We start from the raw sequence: 16,172 nt of genomic DNA, 5'->3' as shown, positions 1-16,172 counted from the left end.
TCCCATAAAACACATGCAAAATTCGAAGTTATGTTAATATCTGAGGACACCAAAAGAGTTGTTTGATATATCATTACTCTCACGTCATGGGAGATGAAGTAAATAATGTATGTTACAAGGCTCGTCCAAACTGAGTTTCCATCACAGTAACTCTTCAAAAACAGCATAAACAAATGTGGAAGAAACAACACGGGTCTTGGCGAGATGGTGTTGAAAAGAAGGATGTTTAGAGGATTGCTTAGGACCTTCTTGCCAGCTCAGTGGTTCTTTGAGATGTATGCATTTCTGAAAAAACTACAGGCTACAGATCTTTCTCTGGCTCTTGCCTTGACCCATGACCACAGTCAATCTTGGCCAGCAAGGTGGAGTGCAACTCAGGATCACCAGTCCAACTGGACCACTCCACTTGACAATACTTCACAATAGATTATTTCCTCAGATATAAAAACAGTTTTACCTTTTCAGTGTCATATCTCTAATTTACTTCTGTAGGTTACTCCCAGCCAGTGACACACATTATACATCCTGAGGGAATCCAGGATAGCTGTAAAAGTCCAGTGCTTTAAACCTTCATGTCTCTCCTTGTAGGGATGGAGAATCTAGCCTTTGGGAAACCAAGATGCTAAACTTCTATTCCTCTCCACAATGCCACATCAATGGCTTTCAACTGCTTACAATTTTAATATCCATATACATTTTCCAACACACGGATGATTCCCACCAACAACAGATCAATGATCAAGCCCCTTGACAATAAACTTGTTCTCCTCCTTGTTGCAGATTAAGTTTCAGGAGTAATCCACAATCCCTCAGGAGTCTTGAGACCAGAGTCTGCGCCTCCCTGCTTTCAGCTTTTTCTTTACTTTAGCTTTCTTTAAAAACACCAGCCACCACTACAAAAATTCTGCTGTCCCAGAGGGTCACTGCCCACATTTAATATAGTCAATAGAACTGAACTGTTTTAAAATCCAGTTTAGCCAGCTAAGCAACGGGAAAAGTGCCGATTTTCTTTGGTGGACTTCCAAGTGCTACATGGTGACTGAGAATGTGCTCTGTCACAGGCACTGCAAATAGCCAAGAGCCGTGGACAGAGTGGCCCTGATGGATAATAGTTCTTAATTAGGTTTTCTGGCTCTTCAGATGGAGAATTTGAATGAACTGCTGCTCATATTTAGGTGCACACTTTGTCCTTGCTAACAGACTTGGTTTTTGTGTCCCTACAATACATCTCTAGGAAGCTCCCACTACATTTGATCAGGTAAAGCTATTTTTGGGCCAAATTAATTACAAGGGATGATGATTCCAGCAGAAGATGCACCAGCTAAACTATTAAGGATGGTAATGTAAATTCCTTGCTCTTTATTGCTCCTTACAGACAAAAAGAAGCTCCTCAGCACCTCTCAGGTAACTTATCATTAAGGAAACGAAGGAAGCATAAAATTGTTTGGTGAGGATAGTACCTCAGATATTTTCACAACTTAGGCTGGACAAGGCCCTGAGCAACCTGATCTAGCCTTGACAATAGTCCTGCTTGGAGAAGGTAAGATACTGTGACTTCCAGAAGTCCAGCTCAACCAAAAGAACTATGAAAATTCTCTTGAGCTGAGGTTCTTCTCATCTAACTTCATGGCCTGCACATCCAGTACCTGCTCTAAGCTAATCCTCTGGGACATCTCTGTGAGCAGTGAAGAAAGAGGCACATGCAGAAAGAAATTCGTCTCTTCCTTAAAGTAGACATCAAGTAAGGTCACCTTGGATTAGGTTGAATCATTTTACAAAGTGGAAAAAAAAAAAAAAAAAGGGCTTCTAAAAATAAAGCCATGCCTGGATGATCAGCTTGTTGTCATCATCCCAATGGTATTTACATCAGCTCTGTTTTGAATGTTTTTTAAATAAGTTGTGATTTTAAACTTGATTCCAAACCATCAATGAAAACTCTGAATAGCTGAGGATGTACTAATCCCTAAAGAATCATATTAGAAACACTCACCATATGACTTAATGTAGGAAACTACTTGAAAGCTGTAAGGCGAATCTTAATCCTTTTAACCTGTGCCCTTCCCGTCAGGAGTAGCTTACAAATGGTCTTGCTCTAGTGCTCAGCTATGGAACAGTTTATTTTTTAATTCAGTTTTTAATATTGATGCTATTACAGTTTGTTTTCCAGGAATTAAATGAACTGCTGCTGAGCCATCCTGAATTGTTGCACATTTGGTTAGAAATCTCCCCATATTTCCAGCTTGTGAACCTATCTAATTCCTCATTGCCAAATTCCAGAAAGGAAAAGAAATTGGGCACAATCACCATTAACTTTCACACTTTTCCACTGGCAAACATATTTCCATCTCCAACTTCCTTACAAAACACAAATTAAACTTCTTTTTTTCCTATTTACTTCATTATTTGCTTGAGCTTCAGTGAAATCGAGAACAGTTCTAGGAATAAGGCTTAAAGGAACTTGTACTTCCAAGCTGCATATTTAACATGTTAACACTGAGCTCTGTGTGCTAATGTAGGACACTTGATTTTTTAGGATCAACAAATGGCAAATGCTTCCATATGAAAAGAATATTCCCACCCACAGAAACAGAATTCAGCTTTCCTAAGCAGTAAACAATAGAGAATTAATATGCCCCTCAGAGGCACAGCCAGAAAAAAACTAACCACACCCCACATCCAAATGAGATTCTCAGTCAGATATTTTTTCAGTGTTTCTTTTCTGAGAAAGAGCATGTTCCCCTACTAAAAAAAGGTGGGTGCCAGGCACAAATTCACTGATGTTTTTTGAAACATTTTGGAATTTTGTCTGCTTTGATAAGGAGCATAGACAATAGTAGTGTCTTTTACCCCAGACTATCTCTTGTAACTTTTCTGAAGAGCACAAATCCATAACTAGGAAATAAAATCAACCCCTCTGACATTTACAGACGTAACAGTGATAAAATATCCTTAAGAAAAAGAAGTCCACAAGCCAAAAAGTGCAAGAATCATTAGAATTTATGATTTTGTTCGAAACACTTTATTTTTGCTTTTCATTACTGTGTTAATGACATTACTTAGTATTTGAAAAGTGTTGAATGCAGTGGAAAAATTTACTTCTTATAGATTCATAAAAGCCAAGCAAAACATCAGAGCTTCAAACTGATTTACTGTAACATTCATATAAAATTATTTCAAAGTTGCCTTCCCTCAGTTTTTTGAATGATAAATACAGCAGTATCAGCTGCCAAGCCAGAATGCAGCAGTTCATAGCTTATGACAACCAAGAAAACATTCTCAAATAAAATGCATCACAGGCGCTGAAAAAGGTAATAACTAGAAATAAAAAAAAAATCAAGCTTTTAAGCTTTGTAGGATATAGCTTAGCAAATATTTTTGATTTCACAGTTGAAATTTCCACTGGGATTGGCAAGTTAACAATAATTCTGTGTTTTTAATCATAGTTAAGACTACCTAAATGCTGTTCAAACTAAAGACAAGAGTCTGTGACGTTGAAAAATCTACTCTGCTTGAAATAGATGAGAATTAAATGGGAAGGAGGCATTAGATGATGAAAAATGCTTGTAAAATTTACTGGCAGATTCATAGATTTTTTAAGGCCAGCGAGACCCATTACCATCTAATCAGATCTTCTGAATAACACATGGCACAGAACCTCACCTTGTAACTACTGCATCAAACCCATTCCTCCTGCTTGAATTACCCTTTACTTTTTGAAGGACATTCAAGTCTTATTTTACACATTCAAAATGATGTAGAATTCACCAAGAATGCAAGTTGCTTTCGTAGCTAACCAAACTTACTGCAAGAAGATGTTCGCTTTCATCAGCTTTGAATTTTTTGGGGCTTTCACAGACAAACTGTTAACAAACTATTTCATAAAACAAGGCAGAAAGGTACTGTCATTAGAAAAATCTCTTTTCGGCTTAATATGTATGCTGCGCTTGAGTCATCCCTTTCCATAAACTGGTATATCTTTCCAATAACTGGAAGAGATTCTAATGTCTCCAGCTTTGCAATGTAACATAAAATTTTCAGACTTTCAGGTCCGCCTGCAGTTCTTTTGCAATCTTGCTCTCACTAAAATGTCACTAACATTGCATGTAGTAAACCACTTAATACTATCTGCTAGTAATAGCAGCATTCACCCTTGTTGGTCTTGACATTTCTCTCCAGAATATTCCTATCAGTCTCAAATAAATTACTTTTAGAATCATAGAAACATAGAATTGTTTGAGTTGGAAGGGACCTTTAAAGGTCATCTGGTCCAACTCCCTTGCAACGAACAGGGACAACTACTGTTAGATCAGGTTGTTCAGAGCTCCATCCAGCCTGACTTTGAATGTTTCCAGGGATGGGGCATCCACTGCCTCTCTGGGCAACCTGTTCCAGTGCCTCACTGCCCTTAATGTAAAAAAAACTTATTCCGTATATCCAGTCTAAATCTCCCATGTTTTAGTTTGAAACCATTTCTCCTTGTCCTGCTAAAGAGTCTGTTCTCTTCTTTCTTACAGCCCTCCTTTAGATACTGAAAGGCTCCACTCAGGTCTCCCAAGAGCCTTTTCTTCCCCAGGCTGAACAGCCCCAGCTCTCTCAGCCTGTCCTCAAAGAGAGGTGTTCCATGAGTTCATGAAACAGGTGAGGAGGGCCTTTTTGTGGCCCACATTTAGACACAGTACTGCAGGTGAGGTCACATTAGCACAGAGTAGAGAGGCAGGATCACCTTCCTTGCCCTGCTGGTCATGCTTTTTTTCATGCAGCCCAGGATACTGTTGACTTTCTGGGCAGTGAGGGCACATTAATGGCTCACAGCCAGCTTGCCATCCACCAGTACCCCCAGGGTCCTTTTTGGCAGGGCTGCGCTACATCCTTGCATCCCCCAGATTGTACTGATAGGAGGGGTTGCCATGACCTATGTGCCAGATGTTGCACTTGGATTTGTTGAACCTCATGAAGTTCATCTGGGCCCATTGCTTGAGCCTAAGTCTCTCCGGATGGCATCCTGTCCCTCAGATTTATCAACTGCACCACACAGCTTGGTGTCATCCACGAACTTGCAGAAGGTGTGCTCAATCCCAGTGTTGATACCATTGATGAACATATTAAGAGCATCATTACCAGTACTGACCACTGAGGGACACCACTTGTCACCAATCTCCATCCAAACATTGAGCCATTGATCACCACTCTCCGGGTATGACCTCACAATCAGTTCCTCGTCCATTGAACAGTCCATCCATCAAATCCATATCTTTCCAATTTGGAGAGAAGGATGTTGTGGGGAACCATGTTAAAGTCCAGATAGATTACATCAGTAGCTCTTCCTTTTCCACTGATGCAGTTACACCATTACAGGCTACTATGTTGGCCAGGCTAGTCCTGCCATTGGTGAAGCCATGCTGGTTATCCCGTATCACATCCCTCTCTTCCATATGCCTTAGCATTGCTTCCATGAGGATCTGCTCCGTTATCTTCCTTGACACGGAGGTGAGGCTGACAGTTCAGTAGCTCCATATGTCATTTTTCCAGTCTCCAGGGACTTCACCTGACCACCATGACTTTTCAAATATCATTGGGAGTAGCTTACCAACTACATTAGCCAACTCCCTAAGGACTCTGGGAATGCATCTCATCGAGACCCACAGACTTGTGGAAGTTCAGGTTCCTCAGGTAGTCATAAACTTGATCTTCACTTAGCAGAAGGGACATTGCTCTCCCAGTCTCCACTTTCTGACTCAAAAACTTATAACTGAATAGCAGCAACTCATAGTTAAAGTAGACTTCAGAAAGTTAATTTAAGAAGTAGTCTTCATTTGTGGCAAAATGAATGTGAACGAGCAGTTTTCAAGTATTTGCTGCAATCATGAAATATTTTGCCCCCAAAATGACACATTATTTTTTATCTGACACATTATTTTTTATCATTCTGTGCCCTCACATTAGAAATGTACATGCTCTAATGAGAAACAGATTATAGGAGCCCTGTTAAAGCTACTAGTAAAATTTGCATCCAGGCACTGTTCTTCATCCTGTCTCCAGCAGTACTATTCCTGCTGAACATCTGCATGTCTTCGGACTATTCTACATCAAACAAAAAATCTTACAATTCTGATGCTTTCTGCTAATTACTAGAAGTAGTTCAATACTGCAATATGCCAAAACCAAGACATGTTCAAGAAGAACAAAGGTGAAAAGAACTGCAAGCGAAGTATGATCAAGCTTTTCTGGTAGTCAAATAGCACAACGAATAAGAAAACGTACCACTAGTCCTTTCATTAAACGATTAGCCTTAAAGACTTTATTAATGTTACTAAAAGCAGACAAGGTCATATCAGAGGCTAATGTAACTGAGATATTATGCTAAACTATGAGCATTTTAAGGTATTCACCTTCATAAAAATTTACAGCATATTAAATTCATTTAATTACTCTAAAGCTATTTCTAATTTCAAAAACCTATTTTTATGGAACAATGATAAATTAGCAAATAGATGAATTATTTTACAGATTAACACACACAGTTCAAATTTCAATCAAGATTTTAAATGGTTCGAGTAGCTGTAGCCCTTATAGTAGGTTCCTTAAGTGCCAAGCAATTAAAATTGTTCTCTTAGCATACTGGTTTAATTTAATACCTCCCAAGTTGCAGAAAATTCGACTTCTGCAGAGGAACATACTCATTCACCATATTTCCCTTTGAAATGATAGAATATTTAAAAGGAAACAAATGACCAGGAAAAAGCAATATGATTTTGCTAATTATCATACAACACTGCTGATACACCTATCTCATACTTAATGAGATCAAGACTCAAGAATGACATGTGTACATAGCTGACGTCCTTTACCCCTCATTTCCACACGAAGCAAACCAGGCATCTGGAGGCTGGCACCTGGTGCAGTTTGTGTCTCAATGCCTGGAAACTCTGCAGGTACAGAGCTGAGGCACCTGTGAAGTAACTAAAATTACCAAAATTCTTGGATACAATGTGTAAAGCTAATTTTGTGAGTAGGGTTTAGGAGTTTTGTTCAGCTTTTTGCTCAATGAGTAGCAGAAGCCATTTCGCTTCTGTGAGTCACTTGATGAAAAGACTGGGGCTCTCCAAGTGATACTGTGCACTAAGCATCTCAGATCACAAATCACACAAATACTGTCTATTAAAGTGAGGGAGTTATAGTTAATGTCTCTATTTTGTAAGGAAACCAATTTTTCTTTCCCTCATCTTTATAGGACAGTCTTTGCAAAGGGAAAAATTCACTACCTCTGTGCAATCAAGACAAAGACTCTTCAGGAGTGGTCTATGAAGTCCTAAGCCTAAGATGATCTGGTTTTCCTCTTTTCTTTTTTTTTTCTTACAGTTTCTATTATTCTGTCTATTAAAACAAAAAAAAAAAAAAAAAAAAAAAAAAAGTAAAAGGTGTGTGACCCTCTCCCCCCACCGCACAGCTTTACCAAAGCCTGCCAAGGACACAAACTGATTAAAATGGAGAAAACTTTTTTTTTTTAGAGGACTGATGTGTTGCAGGTCTATTAAAAAAAAAAAAAAAAAAAAAAGAAAAAAAAAGAATCTTAGAAACTGGATCCAAAGATTGCCCAAGTCTGCATGAGTTCATGAAACAGGTATTCTGAGGGATCAAGCATCGCAGCGGAAAATTGCTTTCAGACAGCGACACAGCCAAGAGTTAACAGAGTCTATCCACTAATAATTTGGAGAATAGAGACCCTACCTAACTCTCCACACTCAGCTGGCAGGCCGAAGTTGGGGAGTTTTCCCATTACACTGCTTTCTCAAGCACGCCTTTGGCTGACACCAAGCAGATGACTGGGCTCAGCTGAAGCATTCAGGCAGCCATGAGCTGGTGCTTGGTGCTCTGATGGATGGGAAGGACAGGGGATGAGGGGGGAGCAGGGTCCAGAAAAGGAGTGGAACTCAAGGATTTGACCTCTTATGTGACAAGAAAGAAAATACTGCATATAAAAGTCCAGCGTCCAAGATCCAAAACATCTTATTGTAGATGAAGGTAATATAGAAGTTCTATTGAAATGAGAGAAATGATATATGACAGTATTTGTTTGCCAGCTCTGGGAAAATGACAAATGGCTCAGGTTAGCAATGAGTTTTTGATTTTTGAAGAAATATTAATGTTAGATGAACTACTGGTTTATTCATTTCTAGAAGAATAATTTCTCCTCTCATGTAAAGTACGAAAAAAGCAAGACATTGTCGCTGTGGAGACAGAGAGACATGAACAACTAGCAAGGTTCAGTGTGACACTGTAAAAAGGAGTTTCACCTTTAGGTCCCTGGTTGAATTTTAAATAGAAGAGTTGCCACATGCTTTCTGAGAGTTGTTTGATGCCCTGGGTCAGCTTGGTCTCAAATACAGCTCAGTTCCTCACAGACAAATGTTCTCATCAAAAGAACGGTAGCAACAGATAACCTTCCCTACAAGACCAGCAGAAAGAAGCGAACTTGAACCAACTCTCCAGGAAACTGTGTGTCATAACTGCTTTCCCTTTGCAGAAATGGGAGAGCACCTGTTTTCTTCTCCCCTAGTGTCTGAAGCTGAACTAATGTTCTCTGGATACCATAACACAAATAGAATCACTTCATTTCCCCTTCTCAATTTCCAGAAGCCTGCAGGGAAGCCTGAACCAGCCCCAGTGCTATTACCTTAAAAACTGGTCTAAATAACTTTAGAAGCAGATTTGTGATGATTGTATCTTGCTTTTTGAACAAAACCACTGGAGTGCTGGTCCAGCTGGGCTTGCCTAATGTTTTTTTATTCCTTTCAGACACTGAGCAAGACTTGTGCAAAAGCATGCGCAGAAGGCAAACAACAAAAAAAAGGGCAAACAAAAAAATGACATCTCCTCACCTACATTTGTAAATTCTGGCCAAACTTGACTATGTCATAGTGTTGGAAAAGAATGGCTTTATGTGCAACAGTTTAGATATATGCTTTATTAAAAACAAATACATAATTGAATCCTTAAAAAGAAAAGTGAGGAAGGTAATTGCATAACTAATGAAGCAGTCTAAGGATCAGTGGTCACCTCAAACTGTAAAACTATAGCATAAAATACCATGCCACACACACACAAAAATTTAATTTGATTTATGCTTCATGAAAAAGCAAAACAAATGCTATACAAATATTTTCAGTAGCTGAAAACTGGCTATCACTAGAAAAACAGAGCTCCAGACATTCCTCATTGCTGGGCTGAGCTGTTCGCAAAATAACCAAACATAAAGGCCACTGATGGAAATACATCTAATACTTCGCAGACACAAAGCATTACACTGCTGTGTTCAGCACAGATCACCTTGCTCGTACTTTAGGGGTGTTTGTTAAGCTTCATTCTACAGCTTGCAAAGCACTCTGGACTCATTTGGCCTTTCTTACCTTGAAGCCTCACAGTAGTCAACACCTTTTTCTTACAAAAATTTAAGTAAGGATATTTCATGGCATGTCCTTTAAAAATAAAAACGTTGGAAATGGCAGAGTTTGAGGAGCTGGAGTCACTGTGCCTGTCCCAGAAACAACTACAAACAGCTCTGAATAACACACATACTCTTGTACTCTGTGGATCTTTCAGACCAAACGGAGCAGAAGGAGCAGATTTCTAATTGTATATAAAAGGAGAATCTCAGAATCTATTTAAAAGAGTAAAGGAGAAAAATGCTAGAGAACTGACGTGAGAAACCATTCTTATTGTTCTTATTCTTATTGTTCAAGAAGTAGACCATATTTCCTTGAACTGTTACAGAAAGCAAGCCACCAAGTGTACTTTCAAGAAAATATTTAAATAAAATTGATGAAGTGTCAACACTTGACTGCATGTTTAAATTGGACAAAATTATAAAAGCTGTTACAGGGTGTTCAATTTGTTCCAGTGTTATAATATACCATAAGGACTCATTCAAGCAGCGAGAACACTGCAGACAAGGCGTGAAGATTACAAGATGTCGTAGACTTCTGCCTGGTATAATATAAAGTACAATCCAAAGCAGCAAACACGTTTTTTGTGGAGTTAAATCCTTCCCATCAGAGCTCAGTGGGGAAAAAGGAATATCTGTGCCTTATGCTGTAAGAGCGCTGTATTATTTGCTTAACTGGAAGTTAAATGAATCAAAGCTTCCAACAGTATATTAAAAAAAACAACCACGAATTTACGTGCAAAATTTGTAATTGGAAAGAAAATCAGATTTATTTTAAAACAGAGGACTCAGTGGCAGTGTATTTATTTTTTAAACGAAGGTGTAAATCAAGCTTATAGGTTACAACTTTTTTTACAGCTTATGCTTTCTGAAGACACCAGAGACTTATCCGACCACAGAGCCCACGCTGAGAGATCTGGGCTCCCTCTTTTCCTGAGATCTGTTTCTGAGAGTGAGCTCTTATCAAACACAACTGAACTCCATTATTTAGTATCTTTTTCCACAATCTATCGCCCTCTGACTGGAAGTTCCCAGTTACCGTCTGTAATATCCCTAGCATGCTGTCCCCAGTGTCTCACCTAGGATACTGCTCTGATACACTTGCATTTTCTGGACCACACACCCTTGCACGGATGCTTACAGGGTACAGAGGACGACACACATCACAGCTACAGCCTCTCAGCAGTGCTTACAGTCTCTCAACCCAGCACAAAGTCCTGATACTCGTGTGAGAAGCACAAGCAGAGCCTAGGAACATGAGCACACAGCAGTGTGTCAGCAGTATGTCACTGCACTGAACAGCTCGCACCTCACCTGGAAAACAGCACGCCAGCTGAGGATAGATCTCTGTTTAGCAATATCTACTCTTCCTTACTTCTACTCCAGCGTAGATATTCTGCTTTGAAAATTAGTTTCCTATACATTTATTGCGGTAGTCAACATTACGGTATTTTGGTGCAACCCATATGGGCCAGAAGCAAAAAGTTCTGCCCACAAATAAAAAGAATATAATCCACGACTCACTGTACAAGACAAGTAAGACACAAGGCAGTTAATTAACTACTAGGAGAGTCCAATCACATAGTAAATACTGGTAAAATGAGCATGAGAAATGCACCCACCTACTTCAGTCATAAAGAACCAAGGAAAAAAAATGTTAAAATTTTAAAACTGGCCATAATTTTTTAAGCATCCATGTTATGAAACTTTGTTCTTCACACTATTAATCTGGAGTGGAAACTACCATGGAAATTCACTAAGGTTTCTCCCAGGCTGGCCTCTAACTGGGACTCTTGTTCCCTGTAAAACCTCGTGCAGCATGGGGTGTCCTGGCCAGGGGGACTGCTGGGGGGACTCTGTGCCAGCATGCAAACCTCTTTACCAGCAAGCTGCTCCTTACTGGGACACAGATATAATACTCCAGATAAATCCCCATATCAAATCAAACTTCACAGAATTTTATCTCTTTAGCACTCTTTAATATCCCATAAGCTTTTAAACATCAAGTCTTGAAAATATTGTTTCTTTATATAAATATAAAACAGTAAAAAAAAGCCATACATTTCAAAGTAAAAATATTAATAATGAAAAAATTATTTGTTCTGCACTGTAGAATTCCCCTCTGCCTTAGTTTACTATTTATAAACCACCAGTCTGGGATTAATTATTATAAATCCTTAAGCCTAAAAGAAGATTTCAGGCATGTTATGCTATGTATAATCTATACCATTATTAAACTGAAGCTCAAATACAAATTTTGTCCTATTTTTGTTGGCTACCTTTTAACATTTATGCATTTTATCTGTGGTAAATATTATTCCTCAAGGGAAAGTGTTCCTTACAAGCTTAAAAACACCAGGCTGCCAGAGCCTGCAGGAACTCTCCCCAAAGTGCTACTGTATATGACGGAAGGAATTTTATTTGTAAAGTATTCTCACCGGGCACTCCGTCCCTCATCCAGAAATTGATGTCTGTTCCATCTGCAGCATCATAAACTTCTGTAACGTTGATGGGCAGTAGCAGAGCCATGATCTCTTTCATGATGTCACGAGCTTTGGCATTACCAGTAAAAGCCAGCCCAGATGGCTTGAAGGTGCCCTCATCAGACTCCATGACGATATCAAAGTTAGAGATGTTTTCCTAAACATGAAAGGAAAGAACATACTGGTTTGTGATTTCTATTATAAGTGGCAGCTTATACTGGGTTCTACAAGTAATTGTGACAGCATAACTTCAAATTTGTTTAAGAAGCAGAGAAATGATTCCTATGATTGCATACAGGTAAGCATAAAAGAAGAGGTCCATACAGAAATGTATGAAAACACCAGAATGGTTCAAGTTTAGTTCTGAGGTAGCAATACCCACTAGAAATCACAGCACTGACTGTTCAATCACAAGACTGATGCTGTCCGCAGATACTTTGGGATTTATGAAATACCATCTAGATAAGCTGTTCCCACCTTATTTCAGTTTTCACTTGCAGCAATCACTTCCTACTCAGATTTGCTACTCCAGAAATTCTGGTGCACAGGGGAGGGTATGCAGTCCAGTCAGCTTTAAAATTAGATGCTTGCAAAGCTTGTTCAGACTGTGAAAGACAACCCACTTGACTAAAACAGCTGTTGCCTCTTCAGAATCATATTATTTTCAGTACAGCATGTTGTCAACTCCGAGTTCAGTTAGAGGATTGAAATGCCAAGGTTCTGCCTGACCTGAAGGAATAATGTCTGTTTTAAGGGAAGTCAGTGTTTTGCAAGGTAAGTTCTTACAGGAAACATAAAAAGTTATGATTTCAGGTATAAACGGCATAACAACATTCACTTTTTCTATACATGGAAAATTCTTTTTAGCTGAAAGAATAAAACTTAGCACCCAAGAGCCATTTATTTGCCTCATACACTCAGAGCACTCAGTCACAGAAGTCTAATTGGAATGAAGTACTTACAGAATTCACACAAAGGAAATTTTCCCTCAGTTTGAGAGCTACACAACATTTTCTGCAAAGTAAAAGAGGCCAGGTCAGACTGAAGAAAGCTATATTTCAGAATGTCTTGAATGTGACTGGGAGAACTTACTCGTACGTGTAGGGGACTGTAGGTTTTACTCCTGTGCTCAGATGTGATTCTACAATTTTATGGCATCATGGGTTATTTCAAGAAAATCACTACAAGAGGAAAGTGACATTCATGAGTAACAGATTCATGTCATTAGCAGGTTGTACAAGCCTATGATTCAGTACAGAATTCCTTCACATTTTTTTGGATATAAAACCAAATATGAAGTGGCTGTGAATATGATATTGCACAAATATCAGAACTCAGCCCTGTAAATTTTCAGAAGTTCTTTCTAAGAATTTGCCAAGAATTGTGTTTTATACACTACTTTCCCTAGACTTTTCTCTTTTTAGTTAAGTACCACAGAATCTCAGAACCACAGGGGTAAGAAGGGACCTCTGGAGATCTTCCAGTCCAACCTCCTGCTACAGCAGTGCCCTACAGCAGGTCGCAGGAAAGCATCCAGGCATGTTTTGAAAATCTCCAGAGAAGGAGACACCACAGCCTCTCTGGGCAGCCTGTTTCAGTGCTCTGTCACCCTCACAGTAAAGAAGTTCTTTCTCATGTTCAGATGGAGCTTCCTGTGTTCCAGTTTGTGTCCACTGCCCCTTGACCTGTCACTGGGCACCACCAAAAAGAGCCCAGCCCCATCCACTTGGCTCCCATCCTTTAGATATTATAAGTATTGATAAGGAGCATTTCTGAACGTAAACCACCTTTGTATACCAAGCCCGAACTTGTTCATGAAGCATTTTTCTTCATGAACTGCCAGTAGTATTACTGTGGTCTTCAATTGTTTTCTCATTTAAATGTTCAGGCAACTATAAATGTTGCCAACTATATCCTGGGCTGCATTAAAAGAGGAGTGGCCAGCAGGGAGGGGGAGGTGATCGTCCCCCTCTACTCTGCCCTCGTGAGGCTCCATCTGGAGTACTGCATCCGGGCCTGGGGCCTCCAGCACAAGAAAGACGCAGAGCTCTTGGACCGGGTCCAGAGGAGGGTGACCAAGGTGATCAGAGGGCTGGAGAACCTCTCCTATGAAGAAAGGTTGAGGGAGTTGGGCTTGTTTAGCTTGGAAAAGAGAAGTCTCCGGAGAAACCTCATTGTGGCCTTCCAGTACTTGAAGGGAGCGTATAAACAGGAGGGGGTACCACTGTTTTACATGAGTGGATAGTGATAGGACAAGAGAGAATGGTTTTAAACTAAGACAGGGGAGGGTTAGGTTAGATATTAGGAGGAAGTTTTTCACTCAGAGGGTGGTGATGCACTGGAACAGGTTGCCCAAGGAGGTTGTGGATGCCCCATCCCTGGAGGCATTCAAGGCCAGGCTGGACGTGGCTCTGGGCAGCCTGGTCTACTTGTTGGTGACCCTGCCCAAGGCAGGGGGGTTGAAACTAGATGATCTTTTCAACCTTGGCCATTCTGTGATTCTATGATTCACATGTGTTTTTAATATGAAACCAAGAGAACAAACCACCCACAACACATTACACTGTATTCTTGGTCTGGAAAAATTTTGTTCAGTTCTTAGAATGCACAGGAGTAACAAGAAGAAAAAATGCACTGGGGAGAGAAACTATACACACTGGGGCACAGAAATTGTCAGGTCACAGCTACTTAAGTACCATGTGTCCTTAAGAAAGTTTTTTCCTTATTTTCTTCCACTGGAAGATAGGATTAATTTTACAACTATCCGCTGTCAAGCTTGAAATTAGGGTATTGCAATCCTAAAAAAAAAAAAAAAAAGTAGTTTGGGTTGCTTTAACTATGCCTGTTTTTGCTTATGAGCATTAGCATTGCTACTTACACATGCAGAAATACGCACTGAGAAATACGCTATGTGGAATATGCATCCTTTGTCGTTTGCATTTTATGGTGCGGGGATAACTAGCACTTATCAAAGCAGGCTGAGTCTGTTCAGTGCTCCCTTGGCTAATTCCAGCAAGAGGAGAACAAAACAGCAAGACTTTATAAAATAAAATAACTGTAGGCTCAGCTGTTTCTTTCTTTATTCCCCATACTCAATGCATCATTTAAACAAGTATTTTAAATGCAGTGCACACTTTTTTTCAGAGATTAATTCCATTTGCTGCATCCTGATACTTGCCACTTCTCTTAGCACATACTAGACAATGAAATCTTGGTGGTGTAACTCGCTGTCTAATTTTAACTTTTATCCTTTGCCTTCCAGTCACAAAATGGATGACTTCCCTTTACATTATCACGTTTATCTCTTAGACTAAATATTTAACTGAAACTTTATACCAAATATTGCAAGGGCAAATTGGCTTTTTACAGCTTGCTATTTTCATTGAAGATACAAATAGGCATGATCCTTGCCAATACTTATCCTATTTTTAACTTCTGTATTTTAATTTCTTTAATTTCTGTTTTAGCAACAAGATAATCTTTTTTATCTGTTAACAAAACCAAAACATAAGTGTTTCTCATCTCTAAGGCAAACACTTGAATACATTAAATTACAGTAAAATTCTTTCAATTATGAAGAAAACACCTTGCTATACACACATAGCAAACAGTTACAGGTTCTTCTTTTGATAAGAAACATGTACCAGCGGCAGCTGATGCTGGCAATCCCAATCATTCAGGTAGCTATTTATTCAACCCAAATCCCCATATTTCTAACCAAAAGTTAAGTAGGACTCCAGTATCTCATGACTAATCTACTGAATCACTAATGGCAATTCCTCTTATCCAGCTAAAGCAGTGAGATACCTGAAAGGCCAAAGGACAGAACAGTTGTCCTAAAAGCCTTCTGTAATTTGGGGCTATTAAAACTAAGTGTTATTACTTCTCCAGAGCCTCATTCGCTGGTTTTCTTTTTAATTCCAATGAGAAAAGCCACCACTTTACAGGAAAAATACTGAAGTATTTAATGGCAAAACACTGCCCTTGACTAATGGTTAATTTGTTCCAGTAATAGGGGACATCGGTTAAACTGTCAGTGCATTTTCAGCTTTCTCGTATTGATATACACTTTAAGAAACACCAACACTGGTGTTCTGGCATTTGACTCAGAGCAGTTTGGATCCGAGTATAGCAAGGCAACAACCATGTCACGGAACTTAGGGTGACAGCCATCCCACTTGTATTTCTAAAAGTGTGTTTAAATTAACAGCCAAGTTTGTTAGGCTGGCAACTAACACTACAGGAAA

At 39.4% G+C, this 16,172-nt stretch overlaps 1 protein-coding gene across 7 annotated transcripts in view; it reads right to left on the bottom strand.

The window, feature by feature from the left end:
* The window catches only part of CPQ (carboxypeptidase Q), a 163,804-nt gene that overhangs the window by 23,575 nt on the left and 124,057 nt on the right, over nt 1-16,172 (bottom strand). For all 7 annotated transcript variants that reach the window (XM_021388142.1, XM_021388146.1, XM_021388145.1 and 4 more), the window contains one exon: nt 11,881-12,082. In XM_021388142.1, the coding sequence (XP_021243817.1) occupies nt 11,881-12,082 (202 nt within the window). The remainder of the gene's footprint in view (nt 1-11,880; nt 12,083-16,172) is intronic.

This window comes from Numida meleagris, chromosome 2 (genome assembly GCF_002078875.1).
Source record: "Numida meleagris isolate 19003 breed g44 Domestic line chromosome 2, NumMel1.0, whole genome shotgun sequence".
In the NCBI taxonomy this organism is placed as follows: domain Eukaryota; kingdom Metazoa; phylum Chordata; class Aves; order Galliformes; family Numididae; genus Numida; species Numida meleagris.
The sequence above is the reverse complement of the archived record's forward strand: the minus strand, read 5'-3'. Positions and strand labels throughout refer to the sequence as shown.